The sequence below is a fragment of the Macaca nemestrina genome, chromosome 12 (assembly GCF_043159975.1).
Source record: "Macaca nemestrina isolate mMacNem1 chromosome 12, mMacNem.hap1, whole genome shotgun sequence".
Taxonomy (NCBI): domain Eukaryota; kingdom Metazoa; phylum Chordata; class Mammalia; order Primates; family Cercopithecidae; genus Macaca; species Macaca nemestrina.
In genome coordinates this window covers 89,078,224-89,091,914 of record NC_092136.1, presented here as the reverse complement: position 1 = coordinate 89,091,914, position 13,691 = coordinate 89,078,224, and the positions used below count along the sequence as shown (strand labels likewise).

At 41.0% G+C, this 13,691-nt stretch overlaps 1 protein-coding gene and 1 pseudogene across 1 annotated transcript; both read right to left on the bottom strand.

Moving 5' to 3' along the window:
* Positions 1–242: 242 nt before the first annotated feature.
* Positions 243–2,331, bottom strand: LOC105468957 (ankyrin repeat domain-containing protein 33B-like; annotated as a pseudogene).
* A 4,223-nt stretch (positions 2,332–6,554) lies between these two features.
* Positions 6,555–11,948, bottom strand: LOC139357351 (tripartite motif-containing protein 64-like). The gene is made up of 6 exons (XM_071073959.1): positions 11,541–11,948; positions 10,906–11,001; positions 9,974–10,204; positions 9,180–9,202; positions 8,137–8,234; positions 6,555–7,048 (listed from the first exon to the last, which is right to left on the bottom strand). Exons 1-6 carry the CDS (start codon positions 11,946–11,948, stop codon positions 6,555–6,557), a joined length of 1,350 nt encoding a protein of 449 aa, XP_070930060.1.
* Positions 11,949–13,691: the final 1,743 nt, after the last annotated feature.

Sequence of the window (13,691 nt, the reverse complement as noted above, 5' to 3'; positions counted from 1 at the left end):
AATTGAGGTTCTCTAAAGGGAGCCTTTTAGGCAACATGCCCACTGGGTGTACTGATTCCTAGGGTGGCTGGTGTCAGGCGAATCGATGTGGCTCCCCCAGCCCCTTCCTGGGAACATCCTAGAGACAGCATGGAAATGCACGCGGCCCGGCGGTCCCGGGAGCCGCCATGGTGCCCAGCCCCGAGGTCTCGGCCTGCCCTGGAACCCCATGTCAAGCACCCGCGGACTCTCATATCCTCTTTTTACAGGGCGGCGGGCGCTTCTCCTGCACCTTGGCCTGGCGCTTCTTCTAGGCCTCCTCTGCCTCGCGTTTCTCCTGCTTGGCCACCTTGTAAGGCCACTTTAGTATCCGCAGGTGACCGCTGTCCTTTGTGCTGCCCTTCCGAGCCGACCTCTCGGGGTTGGAAGGTGGGCGCCGGCGCCTTGGTGAGGCTGACCTGGGGCACCACCACGCCGGCCACAAGCTGCTCCGCTGAAAGCCCTGCAGGGGCAGAGGCTGGCTTTCCGCGGGGCAGTGGTGGCGGAGCCCCAGGACCCCGGCAGCGGGGCAAGTGGGAGGCCGACTCTTGCAGAGCCCTCCAGGGAGCCCAAAGCCGCCGGGCCGGGCCTGGCCACTTAGGCTGTTCTGCGCCCTCCTCTTCCCCGCCTCCGGCGCCTGCCCCCTCCCCCACCCCCCGCCGCGCCCCCAGAATTTCCTGCACGTCCAGGATTTCCTGCACCACCAGCCGTCCTCTTCCACAGGCACAGAGTGCTCTCAGGGCACAATGTCTGGCACGCGATGGCCACGGCGGGGCTGTTAGAGGCTGGCGGTCATCCTGACCATGTGGTCCAGGGCGCCCAGGTCCTCCGGGCCGCGCACGGAGCTGGGCGTCAGCGCGGATAGCTAGCAGTCCTTGAGCTTCTGCAGGCAGTTCTTGGAGGCCTCGGGCTTCCGCGCCCTATAGAGAAGCGGAGGCAGCTCAAGCTGGTACTTTTCCCTGAACCGCTACAGGCAGGGGCGCTCCTGGAGCCTCTGCATGAGGCGGACGTGTTTAAGTGGCCACTCCTCTGACGACATCCCACCAAGGGGGCCCCGTGTGGACACCCGCCCCTGCTAGCTCAGGGCTGGGATGCGATCGACCAGGCATGGCGGCTTTCAACCCGAACGCGTCCCTCCTTCAAGGTCAAGACCCGGGACATAGTTCAACAAGTACTTGGTGATGATAGCTTGCCCTGACTGGGATCCCTCTGACATCTCTCCTGGGATCTGTGACTCTGCCCGTCTTCAATGCCTACTGAGAAGGGTTCCTGGCCCTCATCAGGCATGAAAACTTCAAAGCCCTCTGCCCTCAAGGTGGGATCCCTGGGCCAGCGGCATCAACCTCACCAGGAAACCTGTTCTTCTGCTCAATCTTGGGCCCCACCCCAGGCCTATTCAAAGAAAGACTCCAGGAGCAGGGCCTGGCAGCCTGTGTTTCCACCAGATCTGTGTTAAAGCTCAAATGAACCAGCCCAGGTGATGCTGATGCAGGAAGCGCAAGGCTGAGAGGCAGTGTCTAAGGCAACTGTGTCCATGGGGCCAGGGGCAGCTCCTGCCTGTGCAGCTATGATTAGGGCTGCATTCCCCTCCCTGTCCTGCAGGTTGACCTCAGTGTGGGAGCACTCATCTAAGGCCACCAGGGTATATCCACAAAGCCGTGGTAGCAGACGACATTAAGGCCGGTCCAGCCATTGTGGTCAGTCTCCTGCGCCTTCTCAACGCTCACCCCACACCGCACCAGCCTCCACAGCAGCCCCATGACTCCGGAACGCACTCCGGGACGCTCTCCACGCCCTGGATGCGGTGCCCCTCCTCATCCTGGAAAGGGTAGAAAGAATTGTCCTGCTGGGGGCAGTGGCTCACGCCTGTAATCCCAGAACTTTGGAAGGCCAAAGCGGGTGGATCACGAGGTCAGGCGATCATCCTGGCTAACAAAGTGAAACCCTGTTTCTCTAAAAATACAAAAAATTAGCCAAGCGTGGTGGCAGGCGCCTGTAGTTCCAGCTATTCGGGTGGCTAAGGCAGGAGAATTGCATGAACCCGGGAGGCGGAGCTTGCAGTGAGCAGAGATCACCCCACTGCACTCCAGCCTAGGTGACAGAGCAAGACTCCCTCAAAAAAAAAAAAAAAAAAAAAAAAAAAAAAAAAAAAAAAAAAAGTCAGAGGCGATGCTGCCGGTGGGTGTAGGGCAGACTGGAGAAGCCTGGTACTCTGTAGTAAGGGCGATCCTCCTCAACCTGTGCGCCTAGGGGTGGGGACGGCTTGCAGAGCGCCTTGCCACCCTGTAGCCAGGTCCCAGCCAGCAGCACCATGCAGGCTGCGGGAGGCGTGGGCGGGGGTCCAGGGCACCCTCAGGGAGAGCCAGTGGCGCGTGCCAAGCTCCCTGCTTCTCGCTTCTGCGTCCCCAGAGAAGCCCTGGCTCTACATGATATAGCTGGCCTAGACATATGCAGATTTATTAATTGTAGAAGAAGGAAGTACACCTTTCAGGTAAAATGGCTACATAAAATAATTAGTTACTGTTTTTGAGACAAATTCTCACTCTGTCACCCAGGCTGGAGTGCAATAGCACAATCAGAACTCACTGCAGTCTTAAACTCCTGGACTCAAGCAATCCTCCCAACTCAGCCTCCTGAGTAGCTGGGACAACAGGTACACACCACCACGCAAGGCTAATTTTCTTTTTCTTTTTTGGTGGAGATAAGGTCTTACTATGTTGCCCAGGCTGATCTCAAACTTCTGGCCTCAAGTGATTTTTCTGCCTTGGCCTTCCAAAGCACTGGGATTATAAGTATGGCCACTGTCACCAGCCTTATATCAACTTTTTTTTTTTAATACAGGTAGCTTCCCAACTAAAAATATTTTATTAGACTTCTCTTAAGTCAGCAAAGCAGTGTCATTACTGACCCAGTCTTCCCTTATTTTCAGCTTACGTGCAATAACAAAATTACCTTTATTTTTTAATTTGTTTTATTTTATATTTTCAAGGTATACAATATGTTGTTTTGAGATACATATACATAATGAAATGATTACTATAATGAAGAAAATTAACAAATCTATCATATCACTTATCTGTGCTTGTTTTTTATGATAAGAACATCAAAAATCTAGTCTCTCAGAATGTTTCCCTAAAACAGTACAAGATTATCGAATATACCTACAGGTTGTACATCAGATTCATTTATTCTACATTACTGTACTTTTACAACTTTTGTCCTTCGTTTACCTAATTTCTTCCCATCAATGTAAGCACCTTTTTTAATGTATTGAACTTTTAAAAATAGATTTCAAATATGAGTGGGGCCATGATGTATTTTTCTCTGTGTGTCTGTCTTATTTCACTGGAGAAAACTGCCATTTATATGTCTCCTAAATTTAGTACAGAAATAGAGTGCTAATCAAGAATATGTCTGTTTTGTTAGATTATTTTTTCCAAGTTATCCTCTTTATCAATTTTTTTATACTATAAAAGAGTCAAAATTCTTGTATTAAAAATATTTGTACCCAGGCTATTGATATATAACTTTTTTTTTTTTTTTTTTTTTTTTTTTGAGACAGTGTCTTTCTCTGTGGCCCAGGCTGGAGTGCAGTGATGTGATCTCTGCTCACTCAAGCTCCGCCTCCCGGGTTCACACAATTCTCCTGCCTCAGCCTCCTGACTAGCTGGGACTACAGGCGCCCACCACCACGCCCAGCTAATTTTTTTGTATTTTTAGTAGAGACGGGGTTTCACCATGTTGGCCTGGATGGTCTCGATCTCCTGACATCATGATCCATCTACCTCGGCTTCCCAAAGTGCTGGAATTACAGGTGTGAGTCACTGCGCCCTGCAGATAAATAATTTCTTTTAGGGATAAAAAACTCAGAAATTTCAAGATTTCTGGATTAATGATTGACAATGTTCTTAGTGGTCTGTCTTTGATTTATTTCAATTGTAAGTAAGTCTTGGTGACAGTCTAACATAAATTCTGACGGGTGAAGAGAATAAATACAGTATCTCTAGGAGAATCAATAGAATAAGATTATCTTGGTTAAATGGCTAAGAAAGTATGCTAAATAGACACAAACATTTTTTCATCTTCCAAAATCAGAGTCAAATGCTAAATGATCGTAAGGTAGCTAATTCTGTCTTTCAGCAAAAGTGAATCTAAGATAAATTAGAAGAGTGTCAGGAATAAATTTTTCCTTGAAAACTAGGAACAACTAATGTAATTAAATTATGAGGCATTGACTATTGCATAGAGTTTTAGCATCAACAGAAAAGCTCACAAAACATAGGTGAAAATCAAAAAGGTGTGCTGGGTTGGAACCCTAAGGTGAATAATTTTATCATCTCAGATCACTTGGAAAAAAGCAGTGAGTCCAAAAGATGCGGGTGAGAAGCTTTCTCTCTGCTAATCCCTAATGTTCTGCAATAAACATGTGGAGGCAGAAGAGAGAGAGATTATTATAAAGTCTATGTGGTATAGAGTGAAGGAATAAGAGAACATTTCTGATAAGTATTTTCAAAATTTGGAGAATCATTCCTATCTAAATTATTCATTTAAGGGACTAAAATATAAGTAAGATGTTTCTTATATAAGATGTTACATAACCCTCAGCTAGTCAGGCTCTGAAAAGAACAACACTGGACACTTTGACAGTGGTAAAAAGCAGGGTTTACTCACTCTGGAATACTAAGGACTGATGATAACCTTAAGCAGCACCTTATCTCTTTGGTTGAGGTTCTGCTTTGTTTCGTTGAACAAATCTCTGGGGTTATTTTCTGTTGTGCCAGTCATTTAATTTATTTTCTGAATCAAATGATGAGAATAAATATTGTTTTGAATGTAAACAGCATTACCAGATATATCTTACATCTTGGTGTGCCATCTGCCTAATTTTGAACCTATAGGATGGGAATCAAAGCATTGTGAAAAACACCAGGTGATTTCCTTGTAGCCGAATACTCTTGTCCCTCTTGCTTTTCTTTTGGCTTTCCTGCTGCATGGGTCATGGCAATAAATGGGAGTTTTCTGCACACAGAGAAAAAATTCACTTGTTGAAGATGTTAGTCTTCTTCTTGACCAACTCCTATATTGGTACAAACATGTGAGAGCAATGCACCTTCTCGATCATTTCAAATTTGTGGTCTTTGTTAAAGCAGGTAAGCTGGTGCCTTAGGAGACGTAGCTTTCACATTCTATTATAGAATTTTCCATTCTGTATCCTCTGGATTCTTATTTAAAATTTAAACTAATGTTGTTCTTTCTACTGCATAAGAATATTTATACCACTTTATGCTTAGTAAGTAATTAAACGTATACCTCAGTTAAAATCAGGACAGTCTCCATTATTCTAAGTCCTGTTCCTGTTCCCCATCATCTTACATAGGAACCTTCCTCTTTCAATGGTTTATATTAAAAAACCTAAGACAATTGAAATCAACCCTATAAAAATTATGCTACAATTATTTTAAACCCTAACATAACAGTATTATCTTTGACAGGAATCTGAAAATCAATTTATTTCTTATCTTTTGATAGATATTCATTAGTATGTTCTATCCTATTTTGTTGCTTATATTTTGGAAAAGTTTCTTAATGTTAGAATAGTATTACATAACTCCTCTACTTATCCATTTATTCATTTTATTTATTGTGTAATCTATTCTAAAAATTGCATTAGCAAAGAAGACAAATAGTGCCATTACCCCCTTGGAATTTTCAATCTGGTAGTAATAAGAATAAGAGTTTTCTGAATATTATAATCTGATACAATATACTCAGAGAAGATGTAATAGCAGAACAACCCAGCACTGAGAAACTGTTGTATGAGCTGAAATGTGATTAATAACTAGGATGTTGAGAAATAGTAAAGTCTGTGAGGTCAACTTAACTTGGTCAGACTTAAAAAGAAAATAAGCACTCTTCTTTATATATATAAAGATACATAAGATATCCACCACTTCATTTTTCTACCCCACCCTGCTTTAAATATACAAGTAAGACAAATGGTTTACAGTATGTACAAACTAAAAACATAATCGCTGAAAAAGAAATCTGATTTAAAAAGAACTTATATTGTATGATTTTATTTACCTGAATGCAAAAACATAAAAAGTAGATTAAGTGTTATGAAGGCATGGGGGAGGGTGAATGGAGAATAAATGTTAATGGGTATTGGGATATTTCTGGAAGTGATAAAAGTGCCCAGGCATTAGAAAGTTCTGATGGCTGCACAAGTGTAATATACTAAATTCTCTGAATTAAATACATTAGAACATGACTTTCAGGGTAAGTGAATGAATCTCAACAAAACTGTACAAGAAAAGCCATTATTGATGTTCCAGTAAAGATTTCACAATAACTTATTATTTAAAATAACTTAATTAACAAATGTACACATTCAAGGTGTTTATCCCATGTATAACCATAAATTAATTATATTCCATGAACTTACAATGAGCTCACAAGCTCCACACATCGGGTCTCAGCACATTATTTGCATCATATATGGGGGGGTCACAATAAATCATCATGAAACCAACTTTTCATGTACAACCAAAGCAAAAGAAAGGCCTCAGAGGAGAAGAGAAGGAGGAAGGAGGAAAACCATAGATAAGAGAACCTTTAGAAACATCAAAAAAACTCACAGATCCATTATCATAATCCAGAAACACCCCAACCCGACCCAGAGGCCTTTGCACATGCTGAATTAAAGGTGGAGAGTTGGTGGAGAGACTATAGTGATTGCTCCTCTTTGAGGAAATTAACAAAAATATTTCATCAGAATCAAGAACGATATTGGTATCTGCTGTCCAGGAATCTCGACAGACTCCCAGAATCCAGGTGGAGGAGTGGGTCACATCCACTTCCCAGTAATGCCTGCCAGAAGTGAACACTTGTGCTCCCCACACAGCAAAGCTCTCCACTCCCTGGGGATCCATGGGTGCACTGCCATGGTCGTCTCCGAATATCACACGTCTCACATCCTCAGAAAGGCTTATGTAGCAAGGAGTCATTTCCGTGCTCAGAGCATTATCCACTGACAAGGAAAAATATTATATTAGTGAGTGCTATGAGGGACAGAGGCTCTGTGGCCCAATTATTCACTTCAGTTGCTTTTCTTCCAAGAAAATACAGAAAAGAGGAAGCCAAGAGAGTTCAGCCCCATGCATCCATGAAGATGAAATGTCATTACAACTCTACAGCACATACAATTATATATTATTCCTTAAATAATAGAGAAAAAATGTGACCATATCACTGGGCGAAGTAATGATTAAATGTCTACCTCTGTACAGTTTCTTTCAGGACTTATCTAAAATGTTTTTTTTCTTTAATAGAAAATCTTCTTGTATTATTTGTGTTTAAGATCATCAACAGGTAGACATCACTTTCCCGTGATGTGAGTATTTATTGGAATGTAAGTTATGCCTGTTATAGTCTCAAACCTCTAAACTTTGGTAGAAATTGACACATGTAAAGTTTATAAGTTTCTGAAAGGAATACTCTGGCTTTACAATATCTCTTTAGCTCCTGATTCAATCTACTCTGCATTCCTGCCCTCTGGTACCTAGACCTGCTCTCTTGAGTGGAGCTAACATGCTTAGGCCATGTTCACAGATCTCTCCCCTTTCAGTTGTTACATATCTGATGGCATTAAAATTGTCCTGATTATGGATATTTTAGTCTTTTCTAATCAAAATGCTCTGATTTTGTAAATAATAAAGGTTACTTGTAGAATGCATGTAAATGCACATAGAATAGAGCCAATTAAAAACCATTATGCCAAATCTAACCCTCAAAATTGAATTAAATTGGATAAACACGAAATACTGATGCCACCGTGACAACTAGTGTCTTCATAACTACATGATCTGAATATTCTTTTTCCTCTTATTCTGAAGACAAAGTATGTACATTGCTTTACATTTTCATCAAACTCTAACTCAGGAAATTGAGTTTTGATCTTTGTAGTATTACTATGCAGGTGGAGAAGATGCACATGTTTTGGAAAACTATGTATTACCTACATATCAAAAATTATAAAACATAAATGGGAAAAGCCACCACCAAGGGATCCAATAAGGAAATGATTTGAGGCTGGACTGCCAAGCAGCTGGCTCTTACCTCTGAAGTTGTTGAGCATGTCTAGGACTCCAGTTATGGGCCATGAAGTGAGCTCCGGGTTCACTGGCTGGGGCTTTTGCATCTGTGCCAAATCAGCCCTGCAAAAAAATGGTCTCAGTTATATTTCCAGGCCCAGAGCTAATCACACAGTCATACAAAGATATCATATTTTCATATAAGATGTTTCCTCAGAATTCTGCCAGTTTTGGTTAACTGCATGTGCATATTATTCCACACTCTAGGGGCCATACAAATGTTACTTTTTCTGAATTTTCTTGCATAAAAACCCAATTTCCCCAGATATGTTGGTTTCAGACATTACACAACTTCTAAACTCATTAAAAGACATTGCATCCCTCGGCCCATTACACCCCCTGAGGGTATGCAAAAATCCTGGAAATATTTCAGAGAGCAAAAATTCAGACAAAAGTCTTTGGGACCTCAGCCTGTACCTGTCACTAACACTAGTCAGCGTCTAACATAGAATATGCACTGAGACAAAAAGCTTTAATCTTTTAAGCAAAACAAAGGAGTCTAATTCCAGCCTGAGAACACTGATGCTGAGGGTCCTAAGGCAACCATTTTCCTGTGGTCTTTCCTAGAACTGGGTATATTGTGATGGAGCAAGTCCTGGTCATTGATGCTTCTAGGAACAAAACCTTCCTCCTCAGCCCACCCAGAGGGAATCTCTCTCCTCCCTCTGTCTTTTTTTTTTTAACCTCCCACCCTCTACAGTAGAAGACAACACTATGATTCTGCAGAGTAATTTTGTATTAAGATCTGTGGGGTGAGGCTGGTAAGGATGGATGGACTGGGAAGAACAAACTTCAGAATGGCAAACTGTTTTTACATATATTTGAATTCATACAAATTTTAAGATGAAAACTTTCCAGACCTAAGAGAAGAAGACCTCAGGCCCTCTTTTGAAACAAAAATGGAAATAGCCACTCAGAATGATATTAGTACCTCAAAATGTATACATCCCCTTCATTCACAAGAGAATGAACTTTTCAGAAATAGCATTTTTTTTAGTGTGAACTCACCTTGCCGATACATTTCTCATATCCTGCAAAAAAAATAAAAGATAATGTTAATTGTGAGAGATTTTTCCTTCTGCATCTTTTCTCATACTCTTGTTTCTTTCTGTTTTACTGTTTTAAAAATGTCAATCTTTTTATTCCCCTCTAAGGAATCATTCTAGGCTACGTTAATAACAGAACCTCAACTAAATATGAAAAGCTTCATCAGTGGGCATGTAGAAGAAAGGAGCTGAGCAAGAGATGGTGGAGTAAAGCAAAGATATCTAGGTTTCCAGTGTCATTAATTTCCTAATCATATTTCCAAGGAAAGGTCTGACCACTCATGACAACTATTAAAACAAAACAGAACCATATGAGAAACGGAGTACACGGACATTGATGAGCAACTTTTACAAACCTCGACCAGACAAGGGGAAAACCCTCAACGTCTTCAGCAAATCACTGTTGTATGGGACATCAGAGAGTGAGGAGGAACTAGGGCATATAAATGGAGTATTACTAACCTTCCCCTAGCCTCAAGTTCTAATGATTTTAGATGATCTCACTGTGTGGATATTACTCCAAATTATATTGAAGAGAATTTTATTATATGTGATCTGCGAAAATGGTAAAAATTTCCCAAAGATTACCAAAGTATCCAGTAATAAGTGACTGGAAAAATGTAATGTAATGGTGGGAGTCAGACAGCATGTGTCACTTAGCTTAGAGCAGTGACATATGCAGGTGACATGTACATGTCCTGGCAGCAATGTCCAGCAAGGGTTTCCTGTCTCTGAAGATGGACCCTCCCTCCTCACCTGGAGCAGCTCCACGTCAGACATGTGGCACGTCTCCCACAGCTCTCTGTACATGTCTTTCATCCTTTCTAAATGTTGGGTCATTCTCACTTGACTGTCTTGTAGTTGTTGGAAAAGCTCTTTTGCTTCTCTTTCCAGTGCCTGCAGATGCAGTTGCTCCTCCTCATCGAGAAATATATGCATCTTTTGATATTGAATAGTGATTATCACCTTCCTTAATGAGACATAGTCCTGCAGAGATGTTTGGTTAAAAGAATTACATGTTCTCACTCTCAATAGAAAAGTTCAAATAATTATATGCTGGGTGTAATCAAACAATTTGTAAACTTTCTGCTTCACTCTTGCAAAGAGTCTTGAATATTTGGTGTTGTTTTCTGTCCATCTTTTTCAATATTCCTATTCTCTCTCCGCTTTTAAATCAAAACTTATATAAAGACTTCTGGTTTCTGTCACTGTGATGCTTCTTTACAGTTCTTACTGAGTCCATTATTTCCTCTATTTATTTCTCTTTTAGGATTTTTCCATATGTGATTCGCCTAAATGTTAAAGAACATTTAGCCATACAACATATTATGCTTTTTTTCTTTTTTACTTTTACTATATTTTAACTCTATACACTCTTCTATTTCTGTCCTCTTCCTCACACCCAGTCTTAGTGAAATGTTGTCTCATCTGCAGTGTCTGAAAAGGTTTATACCAAACTTCAAATCTGACTACAATACATATCATGCCATTTATCCAGTATACTAGAATTAATTTGGCTAGCTTGTGTGGGCTGCTCTCTTTGTGATTCCTATTATATCAGTTGAAATCACTACATTTTCTTGTGATGAAATCACTATCTTTTAACTGGTAGTTGGAATTTAGCTAAAAAGTATAAGCCAACATTATGTTTATTTGCATAAAAATAAAGGAAATACTTTCATTCTTACCACTAACGAACGAAATTTTCTAGTTTCCTGATTTAGATTATTTTGTGTCTCTTGATTGGTTTTCCATAAATAGTCCATTTCTTTTGTAAGTTTCTCCTGCAAAACAAGCAAGAAGCTTAGCAATAATGAAGACAGTATACTAGATTTCATTCCCTTATCAATTAAATAAAAAGGCTGTAATTGAAAGAAACATAAATTCAAGTTAGAGTGGAGTGGTCAGATTTTACCATGTTAAACAAATTTGGTTCTAATAATTTAGATTTGAAAAGTCATAGAAATATAATAGAGAGTTTTAAGGGACCCTTCAGATAATATCATCAATTTCCTGAGAAACTGGCTTTTATATAACATGACTTTGAAAAGTGTTCTTGGTGCTGGTCACCTGTTCCACAGCTCCATTCTATACGTTCGAACAATGTATCTAAAGAAACCTCCCTTAGTGAAGTGTCAACACAGCTATGATTAGAGTGCCAAATTAGTCAGCAACATTGAAAGGATACATTTATGTGTTATGATTGACATGGAATAATCACCACCTCCACCATCTGCATTCTCATCACCATCATTGTCATAGGCCCTCATCATTCTTATTTGGGATTATATACATATCAAACTGCCTTAGAGGCATCACATACCTTGCATTCCTCAGCAGCCCATCCTATTGGACTGTGGCTGTGAGCCATGTGCTCTGGTGACTCAGAGCAGGGCCCACAGAGCAATTGCTTGTCAACCTCACAGAAGAGCTCCTTAGTCTCCTCATGGAGCACACAGATATTGTGTGAGTTGTTGATGTTCTGAGGTCTGGTCTGTCTGGCTCGGGAAGCCAGCTTTTTGAGTGTAACATTGGTGTCGAAGTCGGGCTTCGCTGAGATTTCTCTGCACTCGCGGCAGCGCATTGGTGCTCTGCCTTCTTCCCAGCAGAAGTAGAGGCAGGGCCTGCAAAAGCTGTGCCCACAGTCAATGGTGACTGGGTCTATGAAGTAGTTCATGCAAATAGAGCAAATGAGCTCATTCTGGAAGGCTTGCAGGGTGTCTGAATCCATATCTCTGAAAATGAAGAAAAAGGTGAGAATTTCTTTTTCTTATTTTTATTTGCCCTGATGAAAAGGAAAAAAAGGCCAGTGGACAATTTTCCTTGTCTACTTGAGCTCTGTCCAATATGTCTAATAAGTTAGCTCCAGTGCAAACTGAGACATAGTAAATGCAAACATGCTGCATTTATAAAGTTTTCCCTCAATAGCCATTGAAGATTGGGTCCAGGACTCCCTGAGATACCAAGATCCTAAGATGTTCCAGGCTCTTATTAGTAAATGGTGTGGGATTTGCATGTAACCTAAACCTATCCTCCTGAATACTTTATGTCTAGGTTACTTTGAATGCCTAATACAATGTAAATGCTGTATAAATACTTGTAATGCCATACTGTTTAGGAACAGAAAGAAGATTGTTAAAAATATGTACATGTTTGGCAGGGTGCGGTTACTCATGCCTGTAATCCCAGCACTTCGGAAGGCCGAGGTGGGAAGATCATGAGGTCAGGAGACCGAGACCATCCTGGCTAACATGGTGATACCCCGTTTCTACTAAAAATGCAACAAATTAGCCGGGCGTGGTGGCACGTGCCTGTAGTCCCAGCTATTCAGGAGGCTGACGCAGGAGAATTGCCTGAACCCAGGAGGTAGAAGTTGTAGTGAGCCCAGATGGTGCCACTGCACTCCAGCATGGGTAATAGAGTGACACTCTGTCTCACCAAAAAAAAAAAAAAAAAAAGTATATGATGTTCAGTGCAGCTGCTTTTTTCCTCCTGTAAATATTTTTTTCTGAGATTAGTTGAATCCACAGGTATGAAACTTATGGATATGAACAACCACTGTGATTCAAATGAGAAAATGAGATGAGAGCCCTCATGGTATTTTTGTTAAACAAGCCATGCTCTCAATCGTTCCCAGTTATTTAGCAAGCTTAAAGCCTGGGTAGATGGCAAAAGCTGAGATGATTTCTCAGTCACTTATATAAGCTGATTCTTATTTCTTAATCTCATTCTTAAGAACATTATTAATCTTGTTCTGTCTCTGTCATTCTCTCTCAATGATTCCATGATGATAATATATGAAAGACACTTAGTATCTGCTATTATTCTGTACTCCCCGCCTCCAAACTCACCTATGAAGTTTGCTCACACAATTATAAATGAAGTAGGTTTTATCTAAGATTGATTAATCAGAGTGGACTATCAACTCCTAAAATTATCAGTCATTAAATTTGTCCTTTTAACTTTAATATCAAAACTCTTCCTTTCAAAACATTAATTGTATATAATATCTATACTTTTTAATTTAGAACATTTTTTTCCATAGTCAATTCAGATGATTAGAGAAAACACTATCACATTCTGAAATAACGAATATTTAAACTATAATAATTTACAAGAATTAATCAACAATTAATTATCTTCTAAAATAACAATAAAAGTGAAGACATGTATTAGGTTTTCCACTTTACACTAGAAAATCCGGAAACGCAGTTAATGGAAGCATGGCCACCAATTCATCTCTCCTCTTAGTGACTTGGGAGTTGCAGCCTCTTGGGAGCCCTTGTCAGAGGGTTACATCTATTTTCTTTCTTTCTTTCTTTCCTTACTTCTTTCTTTCCTTCCTTCCTTCCTTCCTTCCTTCCTTCCTTCCTTCCTTCCTCTCCCCTCCTCCTTTTTTCTTTTTTTTTGTTGTTGTTTTTGAGGTGCAGTCTCACTCTGTCACCCGGGCTGGAGTGCAGTGGCATGATCTCAG